Source organism: Ruditapes philippinarum, unplaced genomic scaffold (genome assembly GCF_026571515.1).
Source record: "Ruditapes philippinarum isolate M1 unplaced genomic scaffold, ASM2657151v2 ctg176_1_1_1_1, whole genome shotgun sequence".
NCBI classification, from domain to species: Eukaryota; Metazoa; Mollusca; class Bivalvia; order Venerida; family Veneridae; genus Ruditapes; species Ruditapes philippinarum.
In genome coordinates this window covers 39,798-65,185 of record NW_026864115.1, presented here as the reverse complement: position 1 = coordinate 65,185, position 25,388 = coordinate 39,798, and the positions used below count along the sequence as shown (strand labels likewise).

The following is a 25,388-nucleotide window of genomic DNA, read 5'->3' as shown; positions in this document are numbered from 1 at the left end:
TTTAGTCAATAAACAAGGTAAGTTCGAACCATGACAAACACACATTTTACCTTTCAACTATTCAGACAAACTGAATGTCAAAGGTCACATATTATAATTGACTTGAGTAGGACACAAGTCACAGACAGGAAAAAAGTGAGGATAAAAGTTCAAAATTTGATTCCATTCAGAACAAAATTTATCTGAAATCTTTGAACTTAAACTAAAAGTAAATTTCATTTTTTCAAGATAACTGTTAAGGAACAAAAATTAATACAAGAAGACCATGATGGCCTTATTCACTCACCTCAGTCTAATTGCTCAAATTAATTAAAATGTTGTAAATAACTTAAAATATATAAACTAGTATAGTCACCATTTGTACACATATATTAACCCTATGTCTCAAAGTGAATAAGCAATTAGAATGCTTGAACTGTCCCAATTGAAATTAAAAACTGTCACATTAAAATTTAAACAAAATAAATGTCATTTTCAAAAATATAGTTCTACATGGTAGTAGAAAATCACTAGAATTACACCAGCCATCACCAAAATCAGTAAGAAAAAAAAAGACTCAACTCAAAAGAGTTTACAATGTAAATGAAAAGAAATGTTTAATGAATTGTATAAAGATGTTATATTTTTCAGGGGGATGGGGTCACAGTCAGGTGTTGAATAGAAAAACAGAACCTAGAGAACAATGTATTGGCATGATATTACATAATTATAAACAAATGATTTCATTTTGTTGATATAATTATTTCTTATATATAGTAGAAAGAAATATATAGCCTTAGAATATATACATGTATAGAAATGTCTACAAGATGGCTACATTGTTAGAAATGTGTATACAATTTTTACTTATCTAAGTTTTTTTTTCTCTCATTATTTACCTAAATGTAACCTGTTTTCTCCTATAACTAAATAAATAATAAAATATTACCAGAACATATTTAAAATCTGGGCTAAAAAGCAGAAAAAAAATTGATTAAAAAAGCAACTTACTACTGCAGATAATATCATTGCAAATAAAAACAGAATCACTCTTAAATGATAGTTTTACTCCACATTTGTTCTTTAATACATACACAGTCAAACCATAGGAACATAAGCCACCCAAGGGAAAAAGAAACCATGGTTTCTGTAGACAAGAGGTCTTTCTTTGGAGATAACTTTATTCTGTTTTATCAGAGACATAGATATCTACACCTCTGATTTTATCAATGAAGGGTTATCAAAATGTTGGCTATATTTAGAGGGTTATTGACCAGGTATTCAGAGATGGTCTTTAACGAAGGTTCGGCTGTTACCTTTCAACTATGTTTTAGTCATTGTAAAAGACATTTTGCCTGCACTGCATGCACAACATAATTCTTATCAACCCCAGGAGGGGAATAATGTTTAATGTTCAATTTGAAAGATCTAAATTAGATCTTATAATTATATAAATGCTACATTAAAGAGAAGATGAAAAACAATGGAACATAGATCTCAATTATTCTCTAACATTGCTTTTAAAGCATCTGAAAACAAAATATTTTTTAAAAAATACACTGCAGACTCAAGTATTTAAATAAATACAAATAACAATAAAAATTATTTCTAAAAAAACAATTTGAAAGCAGGAATTTTCATTTCAACTCATTCATATCCTACAAGAATATTCAAATGATAATCATCTATTTGTTAAAAACATTATTTCAAAAGTCCTGTTTTATTTTTATTTCTCAGAAAGTCTACACCGTGACAGCTCTTTGGAGAATTTCATACAATTCCCCCATCATGACTATAAAGAATAGTCAACATGGCATAACTATTTCTTTAGATTCTCTCATTTTGATTCCAATTCAACAAATAATTTAATTTACCCCAGTAAACTATTTAAGCAATTTAAGAAGCAAAGAAATTTATAAAAAAAAATGTTAAATCATAAAAATAACAAAGAACATAAGAACATAATTCAGACTTGTTGAACAAATCATTTTTAAACCAAATAATTGCTGTACGAAATTAAAATAATTATGGGGAAAAGGGTGACTACAATATTATAGATCTATATAATTATGTATGAACATTTCTGTTCTATTCTTTCTTAAGAAAAGAAATTTGTATACAGGTGACCCCAAAATTGTAATAAATCTATTCTCCCAATTCCTCATACAGTTCTTCAAAGTAAGCTTCATAATTCTTTTTCTTTCTATTTCAATTCTAACACAGGTGTTTTTGCAGATCTATGAATTTCTATGATTATACATGATGCTAATGCGCTGTTATAATTTACTCCCAAGTACATTTGATGAGTAATTTCTTCACATTTGATTGGCTACACATCAGTGTCATCAATATGGCACCAGCATGATTCAAATAAAATTATCTATTACATTTTACTCCCTTGTAAACTTCCTACTTTAATATCTATAACTTGGGGTTGCTAAAAGCAAAATAATATTATATACATGTAATAACAAGAGCCATGTCAACATGGCCATCCCCCGCCGAATGTGTTTGCTCATTGGAAGAATGTATATGTAGTAGAGCAGAATAATTCCATTTTAAGAGGTCTTTTGGTAATGAAAACTGATGGCTATAGTAATTACAGATTTGAAACCTATGTGAATACTGATGGCTGAAAATAACAAAGGGCAATAACTGAAAAATAATGCAGGGTAGGTTATCATTCTTGTGTGCTGCATCCCTCCTCAGTAAAATCTATCCACCTATGAAGTTTCAAGTTGATACCTCAAATACTTTGTGAGATAAAAATTGAATTGAAAAATTAAGTTTGAAAAATAACAAAGGGCAATAACTCAAAAATTATAAAAGGTAGAGTTATCATTCTTGTGCAGTGCACATCTCCTGAGTGAGATCTATGCACCTATGAAGTTTCATTTTGATATCTCAAAGGCTTTTTGAGTTATGCTCTGGACAAAAATTAATTGTGAAAAATAACAAAGGGCAATAACTCAAAAATAATGCAGGGTAGAGTTATCATTCTTAAGCACTGCACTCCTCCTCAATGAGATCCATCCACCTTTGAAGTTTCAAGTTGATACCTCAAATACTTTTTGAGATTAGCTCTGGACAAAATAGCATGAAAAAAAACAAAGGGCAATAACTCAAAAATTGTATAGGGAAGAGTTATCATTCTTGCGCACAACATTCCTCCTCAATAAGATCTATCCACCTATGACATTTCATGTTGATATCTCAAACACTTTTTGAGTTATGCTCCACTCAGGTGAAAAATTAGGTATGAAAAATAACAAAGGGCAATAACTCAAAAATTATGAAAGGTAGAGTTATCATTCTTGTGCAGTGCACATCTCCTGAGTGAGATCTATGCACCTATGAAGTTTCATTTTGATATCTCAAAGGGTTTTTGAGTTATGCTATGGACAAAAATCAATTTTGAAAAATAACAAAGGGCAATAACTCAAAAATCATGCAAGGTAGAGTTATCATTCTTGTTCACTGCACTCCTCCTCAATGAGGTCTATCCACCTATGAAGTTTCAAGTTGATAACTCAAATACTTTTAGAGATATTGCTCCGGACAAAAATGTTGGACGGAAGGACGGACGGACGGAAGGACGGAAGGTCGGACGGACGGACGGAGACTATTTCTATATCCTCCGCCGAAAATTTTCGGCGGGGATAATAAAATATTCTAATTTAAATTTTAACAATACATGTAATAACAATTATGATTATTATAGTAGTAGTAATAATAGTGATACTAGTTGTTACCATTTAAGTTTTAATCACATACTTAGCTCTTAGGAATTTATTTGCTTCTGTTTAACTTAGCTCTTCAGAATTTATTTGCTTCTTAAATAAGAATTTTCCCCATTTTTTCTGAACTGATAGGTTAAAACCTACAATTTCTCAAATTAATTCCAACCAAAGAAAAATGAAATTATAATAAATCAGTAAATAAATACTAAGCCATAAGTAGAAATGACTAAAAATGTATTAAAAAGCTGACATTTTAGAAATACACCTTTCCACTTAAATCATAAACCCAATATAAGATAAGTAAAACTGAGCTAACATAATTGAAGCTATGGGGATATAAACTAAGGGTTTTGTGTTGATATTTTCTGACCTTGGTTTGCCCAGTGACCTTGTGTCAAACCTTACCCTCTGTGAAGGGTTACCTCTTACATGTTCCTTATATGTAGCTGCTGTCATGCAATACACATTGTTATGTATTGCAAAACTGCTAAAAATGTTTAAAATAACTAGAATAAATAAAAATATTACAATTACTTACATAAATTATATATATTTTTTTAATAATTTTAAGTAACACTGATGCTATGTTAAAGAAATGTGGCAACTTTCCAGCTCAGATACTGCATGGTGGACAGGAAAACTTCAGGTGCCCCTGTGACTGCATCATATCAAAAACCATCAACGTATGTATTTGACTAGAGCCACTAACATAATGTAAACTGGATTGATCACATCCAAACATGAAAGTATCCAAAGTCTCTAGTGGGATTCAAACCCATATCAGCAAGGGGCAAGTGGTTTGAATTCAGGAACCTCAACCACTCACCCATAGAGGTCTAATATTGTAACTCTCAATACAAAAGCACTGACCAAAATAAACACAATCATGATTATTAAAGCAACTCCACTAAAGTCAAAAATCCTAAAACATATAAAATTTGAATTTCTTACATGAATCAACTTTCTCAGGCACTTAAAACGGAAAGATATGCATATAACTTGGCAAATGATCTGAAATTTCATACACAAGTTATTGGCTCAGGCTTAAATCAGATGGTACATAAATGTCAAAAAAATATTTCACGTCCTGAAATGTCAAAAAATCTCAGTGGAGTTCCTTTAAATACAAGTTTCAGACATCTGTTGATTTTCTGTATTTAAATTAATGAAATACAGTCCTAAAAAGATTTAATAAGTAGAAAAATTAACTTCTGTTACAAACAAAGCACTTGATTAATTTTTAAATAAATACAAAATCATTCTGTTAAAGTGCATCAAAAATTTGTTGCCATGGAAATTATTTAGCCATAAAAAATAAAGCAAATATTACATCAAAAGACACACAGCAAAAAACACTTGCAGGCATATGTAATAATTTATAAAAGACATGCAGTGCACAACTTTCCTGTTTCAAGACTTTTTGTTTCCATTCATGAGAGAACCCATTTATATAAAAACTTTGCACAAGCTACTGACATTAAAATCCTAAAATATTATTTTATAAATGATAAAAACTGATGATACAAGTTATATTAGAATAGAGGATTCTGTAAGACTGATTATTTGGTTGCTAAGTTAATTAATTGATTAATTGATTGATTGATTTATTTATTGGTTTACTGATTGATTGATCAATGAAGCAACTGATCTTGGTTAAATATGACATAATTTTCACATTATAAGTACAGTTCCAATCAGCAAACCATCAAACAAATACAATTAAGTAATAATAATAGTACCATGCAGTATTATATTCTAACACATTTACTAGTATCGTGTTAAATTAAGTGGAAAAAAGGGAGAGCATCATTAAATGACCATCATTGTTTTCTACTATATTGTATATTTAAGCAACCAAAATTTTCAAACTTAAAATCACAAAAGTTCTTAGAAACAAATTTTACTGATAACAATAATGTAACATTTAACTTGCATATTTCATGCATATAATGACATCTGACAACAAAGTATCTGTCTTTAAGTTATAATCTATATTATATTTCAAAATTTTCAATGGTTCGTGACTTATTCACTGAATGGCACAAATCTTAAAAAAAAGCCAACAAAACTAGGACAAATATTGCTATTTTAGATTTAAATTAAATACGAAAATTGTATAAAAATGTGTTTTCTCAATTCATTCAAGCCTTTAAAAGGAACCTTTGTATTAAGGCCACTTGGCATCAGAGACCACTTTAACTCTGAACCTGCTGTTCCACCAGTATAGAGCCTGCATGAGACTAAGACCAGCCTGGGAATCTGTGCAGTCTTATCAGGTTCTATACCGTTGGTAGTCCACGTTTTTGTTTTTTGACATTTAAATCCATTTAAATATGGAACAAACTGTTTCAAATTCAAAGCAAGGCAAAGCCATAACACAATTTCTGCAGGTAAAGTGTTACAGCACTCTTTGGGATCTTTTCAACAGATAGTTTCGATAATACCTTACAACAAAATTAATGAAAATAATAACAAACAAAATCATTTTCAAAACCATTTCATATAAAAACTCAAGTAAAGCCATGCTGTTCTGATTTCAAAGAAGGTATTAATTAATCATTTCTTGCATTAGACACATGTTTTCATGTCAAGCCAGGCATGCAGTATTTACCGTATAGGTACAAACATTGGCTCTATCACCTTAATATACATCCAGCTTCGTAAAAATAGAAAATAATACAACATAATAACAATGGACTTTAAGTCTCACAAAAATTGCAAAAAAATATCCTAATAAAGGAACCAGTAAAAAAATAAATTAAATTTACTAAACTTTGAAAATTTGTCCTTGAAAGTCAATATTTTTAGGTCAAGGTCATAGTTAAATGGGTCAAAAAAGAAGTTCTTATCAACAGGCTGTTTACAGTTTCTAAAGCTTAAAAAAATCAAAAGGTATGTCTGCATGTTATTGATCCCTTGATTTTAATATATCCACTTTTAAAACTGAAGAGAAATTTTTAATTAATGCTGATCTGTAAAAGGTGCATTAAAGAGAAAATCCAATACGCCTTTTCGGTTTTTGTTTTTGTCTTTATAGATATGTGATGAAGCTATCAAGTCTTTAACCATTAACCTGCTGAATCTTTTAAAGATTTGTCCACGTTTCTTTTTTGGAGCTGTCCTTTTTAAACATAATCAAGATGAAAATTTAAAGTTAGTCAACCAACAGTAAAGACTGTGGCCTGGCACTATACCCGCAGTGGCAAAAGGTTTCAGTAGGTGAGGGTTTAAGAATTTATTTGTGGAAAGGTGGCAGATGCGAATCACTTTATCACATCATTCAACAGTTAAGATTGATTGAAATAAATAATTAAGCTGTATATGAAACAAAAGGCTTCAAGCAGAAAAAGCACAAAGTAACAAACATTATGCCAACACACAAGTAAACCTTAACGCAAAATACCCATACCTCAAAAAACCGCAACATATGTCAGATATTTTCAAAGTAACACTGTGGAAATGTTTATTAAGTTTATTCTGTAAAAGACAGCCTAACACATACAATTATGAATAGAACAGTCAACATATATATTTTAATGTGTCTATGCCATTGATTTTTCAAGAATATGCAAGTGTAGACATAACAAAAAGGCAAAACACATATGTTTTTTAAAATCCACAACACACAATATAAATAGATATGCTATTTATGAAATAAAGAATATTAGTGTGTAGATATTTGAAATATGGCAATAGACGTGTGGATTATAAATTCTCAACACGCATGGAATAGTAAGGGTTTTTCCGAGAATACATAGGAATAGACAAAAATAGGACAGTCAATATATGTTCAAAGCCATCAACACACTGGGGTATATATATGTTCATATTATAAGCCATTAATTTGTAAATAACACAAAGCATGTGTAGACAAAAACAATTTGGAAACTCATATACACATGATTCAAACCAAGCCTTCAATACACCAGGAACATAACATATGCTTTTTTTAATTTGATAAGAATATGCATGTGTAGACAAAACAATTTGGCAATACACATATGCTTCAAACCCTCAACACACAAGGAATTATATATCTCATTAACTTACTTTCCAAACACAGTGTCTTCCTCACTAAATTAGAAACAAAATACTACAGTGTATTGTTTGATATAAATTTATTTCTACTGCATTTGATAAGGTTAAACTTTAATAAAAATTTTAGGGTTGTTATGTTTAAATTTCTTGCCATCAAAGCTGGAATGCCACTAGCAAAAATTAAGCCATTCCTCCATGAATGAAGTGAAGCTGTAACTTATAGCCCTCACCTCTTTAAATTATCTATATAATTATGCTCTTATCGATGACAGAATAATATTACTGATGATGAATCATGAATTAACTATATATAGTGTCATTTATAACCATAAATCAAATTTAGTATCATCTATGATTTGAAGTATGGTGGATACTTCATGAATGAACTATGGCCTAATCCATGAAAGAAATTAGCTAGGGTCTCATCCATGAAAGAACTTTAGCTATGGTCTCATTTATGAAAGAACTTAAATTTAGCTATGGTCTCATTTATGAAAGAACTTAAATTTAGCTATGGTCTCATTTATGAAAGAACTTAAATTTAGCTATGGTCTCAACCATAAGTTGAATATAATGTTTTCATATATCAAATTTAAAAAAGTTTCAAACCATAGATGAGATCATCATGAACATACACATTTAGAGTATCATTCATGTATTTTTTTCCAAATTCAAGTAGGAAAAAAACTTGTGTCTTAACAGTTTATGAAGCAAAATATCTTTGCCCTTTAAGTCCAAAGGTCATAATCATTGTTATGGAATAAATGACAAGCTCTTGTGTATCAAAAATCAAAAACTTGCACCTAAAGTATTTGACTGATAGCATTTCAGCCTAAAATTAAAAAGAAAAAAATCTGATTAATATATTTAAATTATAGTTTGACAGTTGATAAAAATATAAATGTGACTGATTAAGAAACATACCGAGGTCCTTTAATACTTTCTGTTTCACCAGTATCATACGGAGTTGAGCCCCCTTGTGGCCCTTCAAATGTCACCATTGGAGCATCCCCACCAGCCGTTGGCTGGTTCCGTAGAAATTTGGGCTTTTTAGCATCTGGAGGAAGCTGAGCACCAGCCCCAATATAAACAAATCCACTGCTTGGACTTGCACCTGTGAAAAATTAAAACTTGTTCACCAGAGATACAAACATCTGAATTTGTAAGAAGGTGACACTCACACTTGATCTATATTATACTCTAATATGTTTGCTCAACACAATTTGTTGCCATGTAGTCTTAATATTAGATTACATTCAGTGGGTTCCTTAAAAAGGACTTACTTAAAAAAGTAACTTGTCTCTAAATACTTCTGCCTTGTATAACATTTATATAAACCAATGAATGATGATGTCACAGTGAATATAGATTTATGTATATTTAACTTAGCCTATCTGATTAGTGATGCCTAAAAGTTACTATGCCACTTTTAATATGTTACATGAGGTCAGACTGGCAGACTCACTATAAAAACATAAAAGGTAATGTTAAAAGTTCTTAAAAAATCTGCCAATATATAATTTAGTACATAAAACTTGTTGATTTATTTTTACAACATTTTGTGATTATTAACTTTCATTATTTGTTTATAATGATAAAGTGCTGCAGCAAGAACATGCTATATTCAAAGGAGTTTATGGCTGCTATAATTCAGCATTTAAAACAGCTCTCATCTCCAATTCTAGGTTTTAAAAAAAATCAAATATTAAACAAACTTCTAACTCCCTCCCTGTGCTCATCATCAAGTCTTCTCTTCTCCCTATCAACAGCTTTAATTCTAAGTATATCTCCAACATGTTCTAACAATTTACGACGATTAATAAAGGTTTCACGCTCGGCATGGGTGAGAGCATGGTATGGAGTCTTGGCTATATGTGTGTCCTGTAAGATAAACAGTAAAATTAATTTATTGTTATCATCTGTACCACTTCAATTATTATTATAAATAACTTCTTCAGTCATTAAAAAACTAAAAAAAATCATAATGCCCATCATTAATGCAATTTTTCACATGTCATATTAACTGTTTGAAAGTATGAAAAAACAGTCTGAAAATGAATCCAATCGTTCACGCCGAAGTAATAAGGCTAAATAACGGGTAAACTTCTAATATAACTTAAAAGAAATTAATCTGTTACTGCACTAAGGCAACAATATATTAGATCTTGCACCAAGCAAGCAACAGAAAGATATTTGACTGGTCATGTTCATGGAATAACAGGGTATCAATTTTAATGCCTTCATTACTTGGTATTGTGCAGACACAAACAAACTTTTAGTACAACCATGAATCAAATACAGGTAAACATCCAGTTTACAATAATCATACTAGTATAGAAAATTTTCCTGAAATACTTGGTGTTATTTGGATGAAGAAAAAAACAAACAAAAAAACCCCCATAAAATTCATGCAAAAACTTGAAACTACTGTATAAACAAAATTGAAAGATTTTATGATAAATAAAACTATAACACTAACATGCCTCAAAGTGAAAACATAGTTTTCTGTGGCAGACATATAAAATAGTTACAATTCTGTTAAAACAGAAAGAACAGTTTTTTTCTTCTTAGCTATCAATATAGAGGATATTAATTTTGTTTAGTTCAGTGTAAGATAGGAATATAGTTCACTGAGTGAGCACCAAAAGGTATATTTCACGAGTGGTGCAGCCACGAGTGAAATATGAACTTTTGGTGTTTCCCGTACGAAAACTTCCGCCCTGAAGAAAGCAGAAATTCCGCCTAGCTACTAGGCGTAATCCGTCTAAGGCATTTCAGGTTTACATATCACAGATTCCTCCTATAAGCAGGAATACGCTGCGAAATATGCAAATTTTCTTAGGAGGAAAACAGTTAGGGTAGCAGGAAAAAAATCCTCCTTAGAAAATTTAACCAGGAAAAAATTCAGCTTAAGGAAAGCACTAGCAGGAGAAAATTCCGCCTTAGGAAAATTCTTAGCCGGAAAAAATTCCGCCTAAAATATTTTAACCAGGAAAAAAATACCTACTTAGAAAATCACTAGCAGGAGAAAATTCTTCCTAAGGAATACTAGCAAAAAATCCGCCTAAGGAAATGAAGTTATTCAATTTTGTGATAGTACACTAATAAAGCTGAATTATGGATGGATACAACATTATTATTTAGCTGCATAAGAATAATTGGAATCCAAAATTGCAGACAGACAATAGGTGATCACAATTACAAAGCTTTTAAGTTATTTTTGTGAGCTTTACCATAATGTTTTCTACATTAGGGTGCATGTACAGTACGTAAAAGAGTCACACAAAAAACAGAAACACGAGTTATATTTTTTATTGCACTGCTATTGTATTGTTTTAATCCATGGCAAATTATTTCATTTTATTTCACTGTAAATGTTTTCTGTTCAGCCAGTTGTTTTCATTTTTATTCCAAGCATAACTGATCTGCTTTAAGTTATGGCATCGTTAATATCCTTGTCCTTGACTTCTCCTCTCCCATTCTTTTTACACCAGCTTGAGACATATCCTGAAACACAAACAGTCATCAGTAAAACACTGCCACCACTAATATCTTATATTATTGTTTCTTGTCATTGTATGCAGTTATAATTATACATGCATTTAAACTATAATTCATTACAACCAAACTTAGTGTTACAAATTTACTCTCAAACTTAATGCAAAATTATTTAATTTATTTGAAATATATTTTTATTGTTTAAATGTATCCAAAAGTTACTTACCTGAATTTTTATGATATTGGTATTTATCTTCTTATCCAAGGTCATAATGTAGCATTCAAAATTCATTTACAACTGAGCATATCCAGATTATTGTCATTTTCATTCACAAGGTTAAGTCTTATTTTTTTTCTTTGAAAAATTCAAAAATATTCAATCCTTACACTTTAAACAAAATATTATCTCAAAAATTGCTTATATGTTATCACCACAATTTTTAACTATCAATAAAATCCTTTGTTATTTGCTTTCTTTCCACTGTCTCAGCTTCTGCTGACCCATATTTCCTAGATTTCAAATTTTGGACAAGTCCATGATATGATGGTAAACAGGGATAATCCAACCCATCGTTTTATTTTCACAATTATATAAAAATACCAGAAAATAAATGGAAAAAGAATCCAAAATTCATAATAAATATCTTTAAAAAAAACTTTGCAAAGTCCTTCTTTACAGACTCATCATATAAAATGTACAAAGTAACTGTTGCTTCCCCCCAAATAAATCACATGGAACAGTCTGGACTGTAGCAGAATTTACGATCTGACCTGTGTGTTATCAGGTCTATGGTGTTAAATCATAGTAGAGTGGTTACTAGAGGCAGTATTTATTTATTTATCCTGGTGATAAGAAATTTTCAGGGATATTACTCATTTAATTATATTTCATTAAAGAGCTTAATATATGAGTTTAGTTCATACCCAAATTTAACACAGTGAAATATATTCTATGCAAAAGTCATCACAACATCATTATATATGTTCTAAGTTTTAGTTTTGTTGTGGAGTTTTTTTTATCAATTAATGATTATGTATGTTTATGTTTGTACAAACAATATTTTAGTTTTGAAAATTAACAATGAATAAAAGCAGCAAAATAATTGTTGATCACTTAATATTCGATTTATCATTTACCTGTCATCTGCAGAAATTTCTCCAAATTCAGAAATCTGTCTAGTAAAATTTTCTAAGTTCAATTTCTGGTTAACAAAAAACTCTAAGTACATAATTCCTGTTAACAAATAACTGACAAAATTCTAAGTCCTAAAACCCGTCTAAATTATTGCTCATCCCATATTTTCCGCCTAAGCCTTAGGCGGAATATGAAATTGCTTAGCAGGATTTTTTACAAAATTCCGTGTCCGTCTTAAATTAGCAGGAAAATCTTATATACACGGAAATTTTAAGCGTTTTCCTGCTAATATTAGGCGGAATCCTGCTATCTTTTTCGTACGGGTCATGAGGTGAAATATATTTCGATCTTACTCTAAACTAAACAAATTTTCTTTTTATCATATGCAAAGAAACGTTTAAAAAGTAATTTTAAACTAGAACTAAATGAAAAGCGTGCCAAATAATAATACAACGTGACATCATTTATGATGTCACGTTATTAAGTTGGTTTCCAGCTATGTGCACTCTGGTATTTCACTGAAACAACATAACAGGCTTCAATTTAAAACAGTGAAAAATATCAAATTGATAATTTCACTGTTTCAAACAGTGAAATTACCAGTTTATATCTCACTAATATATTTCTATAAACCACCAAAAAGCATGTAATAAAACATTATAATTCTATTTTGAATAATTTGTATAAAATGTCAACATTGATAAATGACAATTAACAATAACTCGAAGGGATATTTTCAAATATTTCACTGGATGACAACAGTTACTTGTAGGGATTTTTAAAAATATTTCACTGGATGACAACAGCATCTTGTTGGGAAATTTTAGACATAATCAACAGACTGACAACATGAAATTGTAGGGATTAAATTTTTCACATTTTCAATACAGTGATAAATATAAATTGTAGGGGTTTTTCACATATGCAGTGATAACAAGAACTTGTAGTGAAATTTTTCACATTTTCAATGAAGTAACAATAATAAATTGTATGGAATTGTTCACATTTTAAATGGAGTAACAACAATAAATTGATATGATTTTATTCACATTTTCATTATGCAGTGATAACAAAAACTTGTAGGAATTTTTCACATTTTCAATGCAGTGACAACAGTAACTTGAAGGGAATTTTTCACATATTCAATGGAGTAACAACAATAAATTGGTGTGAATTTTTTCACATTTTCAATGCAGTGACAACAGAATCAAGAAGGGTTCTAAAAATTAAACAAATGGAAAAATTGTGAAAATTCAACAATAATGATTGAATAACTGTAACAATTACCTGTAACATTGACACAAAGCTAAATCTGTACAAAAAATTGCAATACATTTTAATAAAATACAATTAATTAATTGGACTATTAAAGGATATTTTAGCACAGTATTCACCATGACTTATGATATAATGCTAAAAACAATACAATGAAATCTACATAGATCCACAAATTAACTTTACATTGTTGGGACATATGGGTTTTCTTTAGGGGCATATTCCTTGAAGGTATTATTGTACTTAGTTCTATATAGCATTCTTAACACCATAGTTATACATGTAGCAATATCCAAACTTTTAAATTTTGTGAGGAAAGCCTGGGTTGGAACCACTGATATAGTAATATGCTAGCTAGATAACTTCCTCAATGAGTTGATTTAAAGTTTCTGGGGCAATTTTAAAGCCATAGCATATAAGAGCAATAAATTATCACCTTAGTGCATTAATGGGTCAACTCCTCATATACCGTAATTTAATAGGAGTTAACCAGTTACTGCACTAAGGTGACAATATGTAAAGGCTAAAAATATTTCATTTGACTTAACATAACATCACACTCAACCATTGTTCCTGGAATAAATTTAAATTATTCATAATCTAATTCATCAAATCATGAGAGAATTCCAAAAAGTACAGTCACTCATTACAAATCTCACCTGATAAAACATGTAGTAAGCATAGTCAACAACCGTTCCCATGTTCCTTTTTGGTCCAATAGGTATAGGTGCTAGAACATTAGCACCAGCTCTTACTAGCTTGTCAATCTTAAATTAAAAAGGAAAAAATATCATGTATAACTAATTAGCATTACATTAGTTATAACGGCTAAAATATAAAATAATTTTAATTGCTAAGGCATCATTACATTCATTATAATATTTCATTTCAATTTAGGTGCAAATACTAAAAAATTACTCATATATGTAAATTATTACTTGAATCTTGAATCTTTTTACCTTTCCTAAAATCTTAGTACTGTTTTTTTTTTTCATTAGTTTGATTTTATTGAAATATTCTGACTCATCTGGAGGCATGCAGCTTTACAGCTTTAAAGAAAAGATATTGAAAATATTTTTGAAGATTTTCATGTTTAATGCAAAACAGTAATCACTGTTATTAACCATAGTGTACACATACACAAAGAGATCATGATAATTTTTTGCATAAAGTTTCATTAACATGTAAACTTATAGATGACAAAAAGAATGGATATCAAGGGTTAACAGCATAACTGTTATAAGTTCTTCTTTACTTCATATTAAGTTACTGCAGTTTTGCAGTCAATCCTCGATATCTAGTTACATACAAGTTGTATCCTGAGAGCTATTGGTCTCCTGTACTCGTATTCTGTTGTAGTTGCTGCACAGAGGGCACTGCCTACACCATGAGTTAACGGCAGACTAACTTCATTACCGTATACTAACAGCTCATCTATAGACTGTAATATATATATATTTCAATTTTACATGTATACTATTTAACCCACAATCTGCTCAATTTCTTATATGGGCTTGTCCAGCTTCCCATTTTTGGAACAGTTCATAATCAAATTTGGAGATGTCAAGATGAAATGTTTGAAGTTGGTCAGTCGACAGTATAGAATCTGGTTAGCTTGCACAGATGTAATATTTATTTCCTCATTGCAAAATTTATAATCAATTCAAAACAAAAAACAACAATATGCCTAACAGTTATCATCTCTAATTAGGAAAAAAACACTATATGGTCAGGTTTCAAAAACTTTATTTAAAGAGGCAACATAGTTAGGCAAGCCCAGTCTTCCCTATGAGCCTCTATCAAAATGTACATATATACAGATACAAACAGAAGATTTACATAAACAGAAATAAGAAAAAAAAAATATTAATGTATTCATTTAGTTATACAACATAGAAAAGTAGAGTTATTTAAAAATGCAATAAGAAAATGAATGTAAACATTTGAAAGTTTGAAAGTGTACATTTTATGAGACATACATGTATATATGTGATATTAAAACAATAGCTAGATTATTTGCTACTTATGCCAACTAAACAATATTGACATACAAATTCTTCACACATACCATATCATTTCCACTGGCAATACACAAAGCAAGGGGAGAGAACCCATTACACAATAAACTAGAGTTGGCACCATGGTCAAGTAGAAGATGTACTACACGTGTGATATTCTGAAAACACAAAATTAACATGCAGACTTATTTTTTTTACATTTATAAAGTGAAATAATGCCAATTAAAGTGTTGAGTGTACAGCTCAATGTAAAATGACTTTTAATTCAATTTTGCTGTAATGGTTTTTGACCAAAGGAAAATTTTCATAAATATCCTTCAGTGTTTGAAAGTGTTTGAAACACACAATTTATAAAAAAGGTGGGCAGCCCTTTTATAATTTGACAGTTTTAATATTCTACCCTAAACATTTTTTCAATTATTGGCCAATCACAATTAAAATAGCCATTCTTTTGAATTGCATAACTAATTCAACTCACTTTGACATTTAAAATATGAGCATATTATGTCACTTTTAAATTTATCCAATACCACACTGCATTAATGAGCCAATGATATGTCCTGCATTTAAATTTAGTTATTTCTGTTTGTTTCAATTTAATTTTTCACCTCCTTTTGTGTAATTGTTAGTCTTTGGGGTCTATTTACTACTATTCCTGTTCCTTTTATATTTCAATCCAACACAAAAATGATTATTTTTATCTCCATTTGCATATGCCAATGCCATATGTAAATAACAAAAATTATGACATACATTTACTTCCAGTAGTTCAAAGTCGAGACTGTCATATGTGACTTTCCAAGGGATCTTCAGAAAAAGGTCACATATGACAGGGAGTCCCTAAATACAGTCTCAAAGAAAATAAAATTTAAATATCATCTGTCTGTCTATATACCATTGAGATTTAAAGATCCACTGATATTGTTACTGTGTGTAAAACACATTTGCGAAAAAAAGTATATATAGATATAATTATGCAAATAAAACAATTTTCAAAAATCAAAGAAAATGTAAAAAGTGTACTGCAAATATTTGTGCACATTATATTTAATCAATAAATTACATGCATTGATTTCTTATTGGAAAATTTGACTTAGATTTTATAGAAAATAAAGTTCTAATTACCTCCCTTTAATGGCCTTTATTTACATGAAATGTTAAATTGGGTGATACCTTAATAAATAATGCTTATTTGAACTTACAATATTGACAAATCTTAATTTGAGCATCATATTTATTAGTCCAATATATAAGACGTTACAGGCTTGTTATAGTTTTTGTTGCTTTGCCCAGAAGCAAAAATATCTCAAAGCGATGTCATATTTATAGGACTACATATTTATGAAATAAAACCATGAAAAAATTGAGGGGCCTCCGTGGCCGAGTGGTTAAAGTCGCTGACTTGAGATCACAGGTCCCTCACCACTGTAGGTTCGATCCTCACCCGGGTCGAAATCTTTCATGTGAGGAAGCCATCCAGCTGGCTTACGGAAGGTCGGTGGTTCTACCCAGGTGCCAGCTCGTGCCTGAAATAATGCCAGGAGGGGCACCTGGGGTCTTCCTCAACCAATAAAGCTGGAAAAAAATCGACGAAAAATCTCGGCGGGACGCTCTAGGATCACCCGACTTGAGTGTACGGTCGCCCATATGGGCTTTCCGGCGGCGACCTTAAATAAACGCATCAAAAAAAAAAAAATAAAAAAATGAAAAAATTGTGTTACAGGATCTTTAAACATATCCATATCCAAAGCTTTTTCTGGTTTGGTATCAATATTTTTTCCGTATTAATTATGCAGCCATAGACAGGTAAATTAAAAAAATGCTGCCTTAAAAATCTTCCGTGGGCACTCTATAATTAAAAAAAAATCTAACACTAGTCTTAACCCAGTTTACTCAGGCCATCATGTACATTACACACATATCGATAGCATCATGCTTGCTATGTCACTTGATACCTGCATGTATACATGTTAACTGTGTAATTGAGATAGAGGTGTGTAGACTTTGTTTGCTACTGGATTATAATTGGACTTAATTATTTTTGCCCTCTGGGTGTTATGATAGGTATAATTTATCTGATTAACGGACAATTAAAAGGTGTGAAAGTCGTTTAAATCAGACTAAACATTGCATTGGGACCAGACAATTAGGGTCGCTTGTCACATATGACAGGGAGTCATTTAATTCAGACCATTTATATAGGAAAATACGTTGGGAGTACTGAAACAAGGTCGGATAAGACAGGGAGTCGTTTAAATCATGGGGTCGCTTAGGCAGTCTCGACTGTATTAACATACTTTATAATTATCATCTCTAGCACAGGCTATATGTAACGGAGTACGTCCCCCTAGCAAAGCCTGACTGTCAGGATGTATAGCATCTTTACTCCATTCTTCCATCTGTAATGAAATAAATACACTTTAATCTAAATTTTTGAGACATTGTTTTGTTTTCAAATGCTATGAAAGCTTATTAACATTTTTCAATAGATTAAAGCTTAAAAATCACAAAAAAGCTCACAGATCATGAGCTATAACAACAGACTAAGTGTAAAATGCTGTGACAAAAGTGCCAATAATCAAAACGCATGATAAAATACACCTGAAGAAGGCTGTTATAGAAATATAAAGCTCTGTTTTGAAACATCATTGGGCATCTGTACATAATTGACAATAACAATGGGTATTTCAACTATAAACTTACAAGACTTTTATTTAAGAACGAGTCATCAACCTCGGCTCTGACGTCAGGATCAGCACCTGCTTTGAGCAACAGCTCTGTTATCAACACTCCCTCCTCCCCTGGTATAGCACTAGCTATATGTAATGGGGATAGACCTCCTTTCTGAAAATGTAAATTTTACATTCTTTAGTTTAAACATATTTATCTAAGTTTGATTCTAAAACAAGTTCTTACAGCGGATATGATATCAATTATTTTTGAGTGTGCTTACTGGAACTATATGTAGCTAGTACTGGTGTCATAATTGTGAAGAAACATGGTTGTGACCCGTGTACGGCTCGAATCCATGATCCCTGGGCAGACACCTTAACCACATGTCCTTTAATACCTGCTCCTCTTTCCTTGATACCATATATAGCAGTAATAATAGCAATCTCATTAAAATCAGATCATCATTTTCGCTCTGTTACTCTATGCACCCCATCTAGCAAAAGGTACTGAAGCACCAGTTAGGATATGAATTTGAGATTGGCATTATACAATGTACTTGAAAAAAAGATAAAAAATCTGTATTATTACAACATTTTAACCATTACAATGAAATATTTGATATAGATTTTGACAGGTTATATGACCACAATATAAACAATTTTTATAAACAATAACCTGAGCAGCTGGCCAATATTTATCATATTGCAAGCAAACATGGCATTGCATAAACAGCAATATAACCTGACAGAAGTCTTTGTAAAAAATTGTGAGATACACGATACACAAACAACAACCTTAATATTGATCTATCATAAATAAATCCAAGTAGCGTGACAACCACTGTTCATGAAAATTCTAGTTTGATCATTTTTATTTCTTCTAGACCATTATTGTGACTATTTTTATTATCAGCATTATAGTTTGTTTACCTCTTTTGGAAGTCTTATACTGGTTGAAGCATCTTTTGATAGAAGAGATTTCACCATCTCTACATCAGCTGCTTTGATAGCAAAGAAGAGAACTGGCATAGGTACACCAGAGGCATTCGGGTCAGCCCCTCTCTGTAACAGTAAATCTAGAGTGGCTTTCATTCTCTCACGTCTGTAAGTAAATAACCAATTGGTAAACAATAGCAAGTACTTCAATAGTAGGTAAACAATAGCAAATAAATCATGAATAGGTAAACAATTGTAATAAAATAATTATAAACAGGTTAAAAAAGACTGATAAACCATTAACAGGTAAACAAAATCTGATAAACCTGAAATAGGTGAAAGCAATGGCAGATAATCTATAAATAGATTAACAAGTGTTGATAAATCATAAATAGGTAAACAATAGATGATAAACAATAAAAAGATTAAAAAAAACAGAAAATAAGGTAAACAGTAGTGTATAAACTAAAATTGATAAAAATATAGCAACTAAGCAATTAACAGGTAAACAATAGCAAATAAACAAATAACAGGTAGCAAATTAGTGAATGAACCATAAAAACATGATAAACAATAGCAAATAAACCATTAACAGGTACTATATTACAAATTAAGTATAAACAGACTAAAACAGCAAATAAATCACTAACAAAATCATACCTAAAAGCACATTTATCACAAAAGTAAAAAATATAAGTACATGTAAATGATAGATTTCACTTCAAATTTAAAATGATTATCAATAAAACATTAAGGACTCATCAGCATGTAAATAAAAAAAAGTTGGCAATAGCAAATACTATAATAATGAATTTATATTTTTCAATAAAATAGCTAACTTACTCATTCTTTATAACTGCTAAATGACGAACAGTTCCTAAATCAGCACTATTATGACTCCGCCTCCCAGCAACCACCTTCTCATTCATGCTGAGCTGGGTGGCACACCTCTCTATCAGCTGGTCAGATACCTCTATCTCATAATATTTTAAACTCATATTAGAATCAAACTCCTCCTGACTCTTGCTGTCATCTTGAGTTACCACGGCAACCGTAGGTATATTTGACTTCTCTTCGATCCTTACTTGTTGCTTAGCATTCTGCATGTTTTTCATGTTTTTCTCCGTTCTTGGTGTGCCAGTACTTTCTAGCTGTGCCTCCCCACCTGGACTGTCTGATTTCTGTTGGTTTGATGCTTTGCGATTACCCGTCTGCTTTTTGCTGAGAATACTTTTTGGAGTTGTCTGCCCCTGACTAGATTGGTTCTGTTGCTGAGATTGTTGTTGTTGCTGATCTTGTTTGAGTGATTTTGATTTTTCCTCTTTTAACTTAATTTTAAAGTCTTTAGGTTCTTCTAAATATCTTTCAGCAATATTGAAATGAAAGCTTTCTATTGGATAGAAAAAAATGCATCCGGCAGAAAGGGCAGAGCATCCCTCGTCTGAAAGTTTGTTTACATCGGCACCATGATTTAGTAAACAGTTTATTACTTCTATATTCCAGTTAACCTGTATAAATGAAACGATAATATAGCATATTAATTACTTCAAAACTTTAAAAGTCAAAAAAAAAAAAAATAAATAAGTGTGCTCATATCAGACCATAATTTAGTGAATAATAAATGATGACCGATTCAAGCCTAAAAATATTTAATATTTGATATTTAACAATTTTTTTTACCAATCTTAAGCAGAATTTTCATCAAACATATTTGGCTTTCTCTCATCTTATGGATAAATATCTTGAATTCTTATTTAATGCCAAAGTATAATCTATATCACAAACTGAACACCACTTTCCAGGTAATCATAAGGATTATTACATGTATTTATAGGCATAAAATAAAAACCAATTTTTATATTCAATATATCTTACTTGTAAAATTTTACTCAATAAGAATGCTACAAAAATAAATCGTATAATTTAGGCCAAATGTTAGAATTTTGACACATCTAAAGTATGAACAACTCAATACATACTGTTGCACCAATAAGAGCTGTGTGTCCATTACTATCTGCAACATCTGGTGAAACTTTTCCAGAACTTAGCAAATCCTCCACTTTGTTCACATTTCCCTCAGTTGCTGCCTGAATCAACTCCTCGGAGGCAGTTTCTATCGGCCCTTTCCCTTTAAAGTCAGTCTTATCCCCTGCTAATACTTGATCCATGTTAAACGATAAAGATTTTGTCCCATATTTATGTTTCTCAAAATGTTTTTGCATGGCTATTAATGAAGGCGTCCTATTCCATACTTGTATTTTATCTATAGTGTCAGTATCGTTCATCTCTGGGTAGAATTCTTTATCAAAAGCTTCCTTATTTATCGCTAAGCTTCGAGGATCTAGAGCTATATTAAATAAACCACTGACTTTTTCTGTAACACCACTGTCTGGAGTGTAGTAAGAGTCTGGTTCTTTCAAAAGATTTTCAAACATTTCTTTTTCTGAAAGGCCTTCTTTGTTTAAGTATTGAATATGTTCATCAGGGTTGTAATCAAAGTCTGTGTGATTTTTCATGGCGAAGGCCTCAGGAATGGCTGAGCAAAACTTGACAAGTTTTTCACCATGCCATAGTCCAACATCCTGTGTGCCATCCGGGTAGGTCATGACACCTGGACCCTCACGCTCATCTTCTTTGTATAAACCCTAAAACAGATTTAAAATGTAATTTTAAGAAACAAAATAATACATTACAGACAGGTATAAGTTGAATTAAACAGCAGTAAATTTTGTATGTTTACTTTCATAGAATTTATTCACTCAAGCATAGCATTATTAGAACAAGTAAAAACCCCTTACTTGAGGAGTTTTGCAATTTTCTTATTTCTTATTTATAGGAAGTAAATAATCAAACACCTTTGTGTAATTCTTTCCAGGAAATAACTGTATACAGAATATAAATGGATGTAACCATGTGCAGGTTACTAGTCAATAAATCTACAGTCAGTAAGCCCTCTTAAACACAGAGATTACAGGTTATGGTACAATTACACTTTATTCACATTTGCAAGAGAAGTGTTCTTACCTTTGCTAAAAGTGCTATGAACCATTGAGTAAATGCTACAAAATATTAATTTTCTAAGACAATTTGGAGTCAAAATATAGACAATGCTTTTCCGTTGATTTATTATAGCCACATTACACAATATATGTACAGCAGTATCTTATTCCCAGCAAGAACTCCAAAAATAACCTTTTGTGTATTATTTAAATCATAAACATGCGCTGTTGACTCAACAACCTTCAGCATGTTAATTGAGAGGTCTACAGAAGCATTAGGAAAATTGCAAAATTTGGACCTGAAGCAACAAGCGACAATTAATGTTAGGTCCACGTTTTAGCACCACTAATGTGCTAAAAGTAAACCTTTTTTTCATACTATCTCGTGTTATTTCAGGGTTTTAGGTTTTGTAGATTATATTACCTCAAATTTATTTCCGTTTGCAAACTGGAATACCCCATATCCTTCCTTTCTGTCCATGTAGAATGTCCCAGTAAATGTAGAGCCATCGGACCATGTATATGTGCCGCTTCCATGACGACGGTCTTGGAAAAACTTCCCTTTATAAGACTACAAGATAAGAAAAAATTATTTTCATAATCATATTTATATACATACTTATCTGGTTTCCTCATAGTGAGGAATATTTACTCTGCCATGCTTTACATAAAAAACAGTTTAAAGCGGAATTTTCAGTAATTTTATATTGAAATTAAAAAACCATTTAATGTTGTTGTACATTTTGCATCCTATTAAAGGCCTTACCCTTAGTAACCTGCTCAATGTGTTTAATGGATCTGCCCTGTTTTTAAATTTAGAATTTGGAACTTTCACTAAAGCCTGGTCAGATTGCACAGTTGTATTAGCTAGCCTGGTTGACATCTTATTACTTGTGAAAAATTTAAGGCCAGTTACGTTAGGTTCCAGCAAGGTCAGGAATAATAATGCCACCTGAATGTAATTAGATTCAAGGCCAGCCTGTTCATGTGTGCATTCTGACCAGATGCTATAATTAGTAGGCTCAGGTCAAATCTGAATCTGTAAAGGTTTGAACTTTAATAAATTCAGGATCAGTCCACAGAAATTCAGTGTGGTAAAGTTTAAAAAGGTCATTAGTCCTGATTACGGTGTAGCCATATAGAATTAAGGCTAAAATATCTTTATAATACACCAATTTGCAATTATTTCTCTATGAGCGTTATGTATCAGAACCTCGTTATAACAAGGTGCTGAGACCTGGGACCACAACATGAGCATAAATTAAAAATAACAGGGTTGCAGTAATTGTTTGTTTCGCTTTAATGTCGATTTTAACACATTTTTGTTGGTCATATCTCAACAGAAATGGTCCACCAGCTAAACTTTCCAGTGTAACAGAACCATAATAGCTACCAACATTACAAGATCTATGATGAAATAGTTTCAATTGCAATTATACTTTTGTACCTGAGATGAGAGACCAGTATTGATTAATTACTGATACAATCAGTTAACTAACTTGTCAACACTGTATACATGTTATGATCAACGTAATGTAAATCAATATTAATCAATATATATCATTCTTCAGAAGAAAAACAATTTATAGATTTATAACCATTCCTTAGTAAAATACTTGAACATTTCAAGCTGCATACCTCCAAGTGAACCAAAATACTTTTAAAACAAGAGGGCCATGATGGCCCTGAGGTCGCTCACCTGTATATAGGCCCCCGGAGCTGGGCCAGTTTAAACCCCAGGGCTTTTATTTGAACAAACTTGGAAGACACCCATTAGAAAATGTTTCATGAATCATGATGTTAAGTTTTTACTACACACATATAATGAAAAACAATGACCCCCCCCCCCCTTTGGCAGGGCCAATTTAAACCCAAGGGCTTTTACTTGAACAAACTTGGTAGACACCCACAAAAAGATGTTTCCTGCTTAACAATCTAACCTCTAGCTCATTGGGTTTTTTAAAAGAAGATTTTTTAAGTTTTTACTATACACATATAGTTAAAAACAATGACACCTCTGATCCTCTGGGGCGGGGCCAGTTTTAACCCCTGGGCTTTTATTTGAACAAACTTTGTCGACACTTACTAGAAGATGTTTCATGCTTAATATCTAAACTCTAGCTACTTGGGTTTTTTCAAAGAAGATTTTTAAGTTTTTGCCATACACATATAAGGAAAATCAATGACCCCCGGGGCGGGGCCAATTTTGACCCCAAGGCTTTTATTTGAACAAACTTTGTAGACACCCATTAGAACATGTTTCATGCTAAATATCTTAGCTCTAGCTCTATGTGTTCTTTAAAAGAAAATTTTTTAAGTTTTTACTATATGCATATAGGGAAAATCAATGACCCCCTGGGGCGAGGCCAATTTTGACCCCAGGGCTTTTATTTGAACAAACTTGGTAGACACTTATTAGAACATGTTTCATGCTAAATATCTTAGCTCTAGCTCTATGTGTTCTTTAAAAGAAGATTTTTTAAGTTTTTACTATATGCATATAGGGAAAATCAATGACCCCGCTGGGGCGGGGCCAATTGTGACCCCAGGGCTTTTATTTGAACAAACTTGGTAGACACTCACTAGAAGATGTTTCATGCCAAATATCTAAGCTCTAGCTCTTTGGGTTTTTTAAAAGAAGATATTTAAAGTTTTTTCTTTCGGTTGCCATGGCAACCAGAGTTCAATATGGAATTAAATTCTTTGAACAATTTTTAAAGGTGACCACCAAAGGAACATTCCTGTGAAGTTTGGATGAAATTGGCTTAGTGGTTTATGAGGAGATGTCATTTAAAGTAAAAGTTTACGGCCGGACGCCGGACAAAAAGCGATCACAATAGCTCACCCTGTCACTTTGTGACAGGTGAGCTAAAAATCAAACTTGAGAAAAATGTTCAAAGATTTTAAGAAAAGTAAAAATATTCAAGATTTAAGTAATAATTTACATGCAATATATGCTACGACTGATTTTGCCATATTTCTACTACCTGACTATAATGCAGTAAGGGGTAGTTATACATAATCTGTCCTCTTCTTTTCAGTATTTTATGTGGATTTTAAGCGCTGTTATTACTTTCTTTGTTCACTTCACAATATAT

General features: G+C 31.4%; 1 protein-coding gene and 1 long non-coding RNA gene across 9 annotated transcripts in view; both read right to left on the bottom strand.

The window, feature by feature from the left end:
- The window catches only part of LOC132724450 (ankyrin repeat and MYND domain-containing protein 1-like), a 37,396-nt gene that overhangs the window by 7,871 nt on the left and 4,137 nt on the right, over positions 1-25,388 (bottom strand). For 4 of the 8 annotated variants that reach the window (XM_060709316.1, XM_060709314.1, XM_060709308.1 and 1 more), the window contains exons 4-15: positions 22,715-22,861; positions 21,271-21,936; positions 20,135-20,799; positions 19,286-19,457; positions 18,387-18,527; positions 17,981-18,082; positions 15,734-15,841; positions 14,975-15,106; positions 14,325-14,432; positions 9,473-9,638; positions 8,682-8,871; positions 4,090-4,206 (exon numbers count right to left, since the gene is read on the bottom strand). In XM_060709316.1, the coding sequence (XP_060565299.1) occupies positions 4,090-4,206; positions 8,682-8,871; positions 9,473-9,638; positions 14,325-14,432; positions 14,975-15,106; positions 15,734-15,841; positions 17,981-18,082; positions 18,387-18,527; positions 19,286-19,457; positions 20,135-20,799; positions 21,271-21,936; positions 22,715-22,861 (2,714 nt within the window). Of the gene's footprint in view, positions 1-878; positions 906-4,089; positions 4,207-6,330; positions 6,376-7,769; positions 7,794-8,681; positions 8,872-9,472; positions 9,639-14,324; positions 14,433-14,974; positions 15,107-15,733; positions 15,842-17,980; positions 18,083-18,386; positions 18,528-19,285; positions 19,458-20,134; positions 20,800-21,270; positions 21,937-22,714; positions 22,862-25,388 lie in introns of all 8 variants that reach the window. The other 4 variants (XM_060709311.1, XM_060709309.1, XM_060709310.1 and 1 more) reach the window with 4 other exon arrangements.
- Positions 11,054-12,713, bottom strand: LOC132724452 (uncharacterized). The gene is made up of 2 exons (XR_009624913.1): positions 11,482-12,713; positions 11,054-11,264 (listed from the first exon to the last, which is right to left on the bottom strand). It is a non-coding gene; the product is annotated as an uncharacterized LOC132724452 (long non-coding RNA).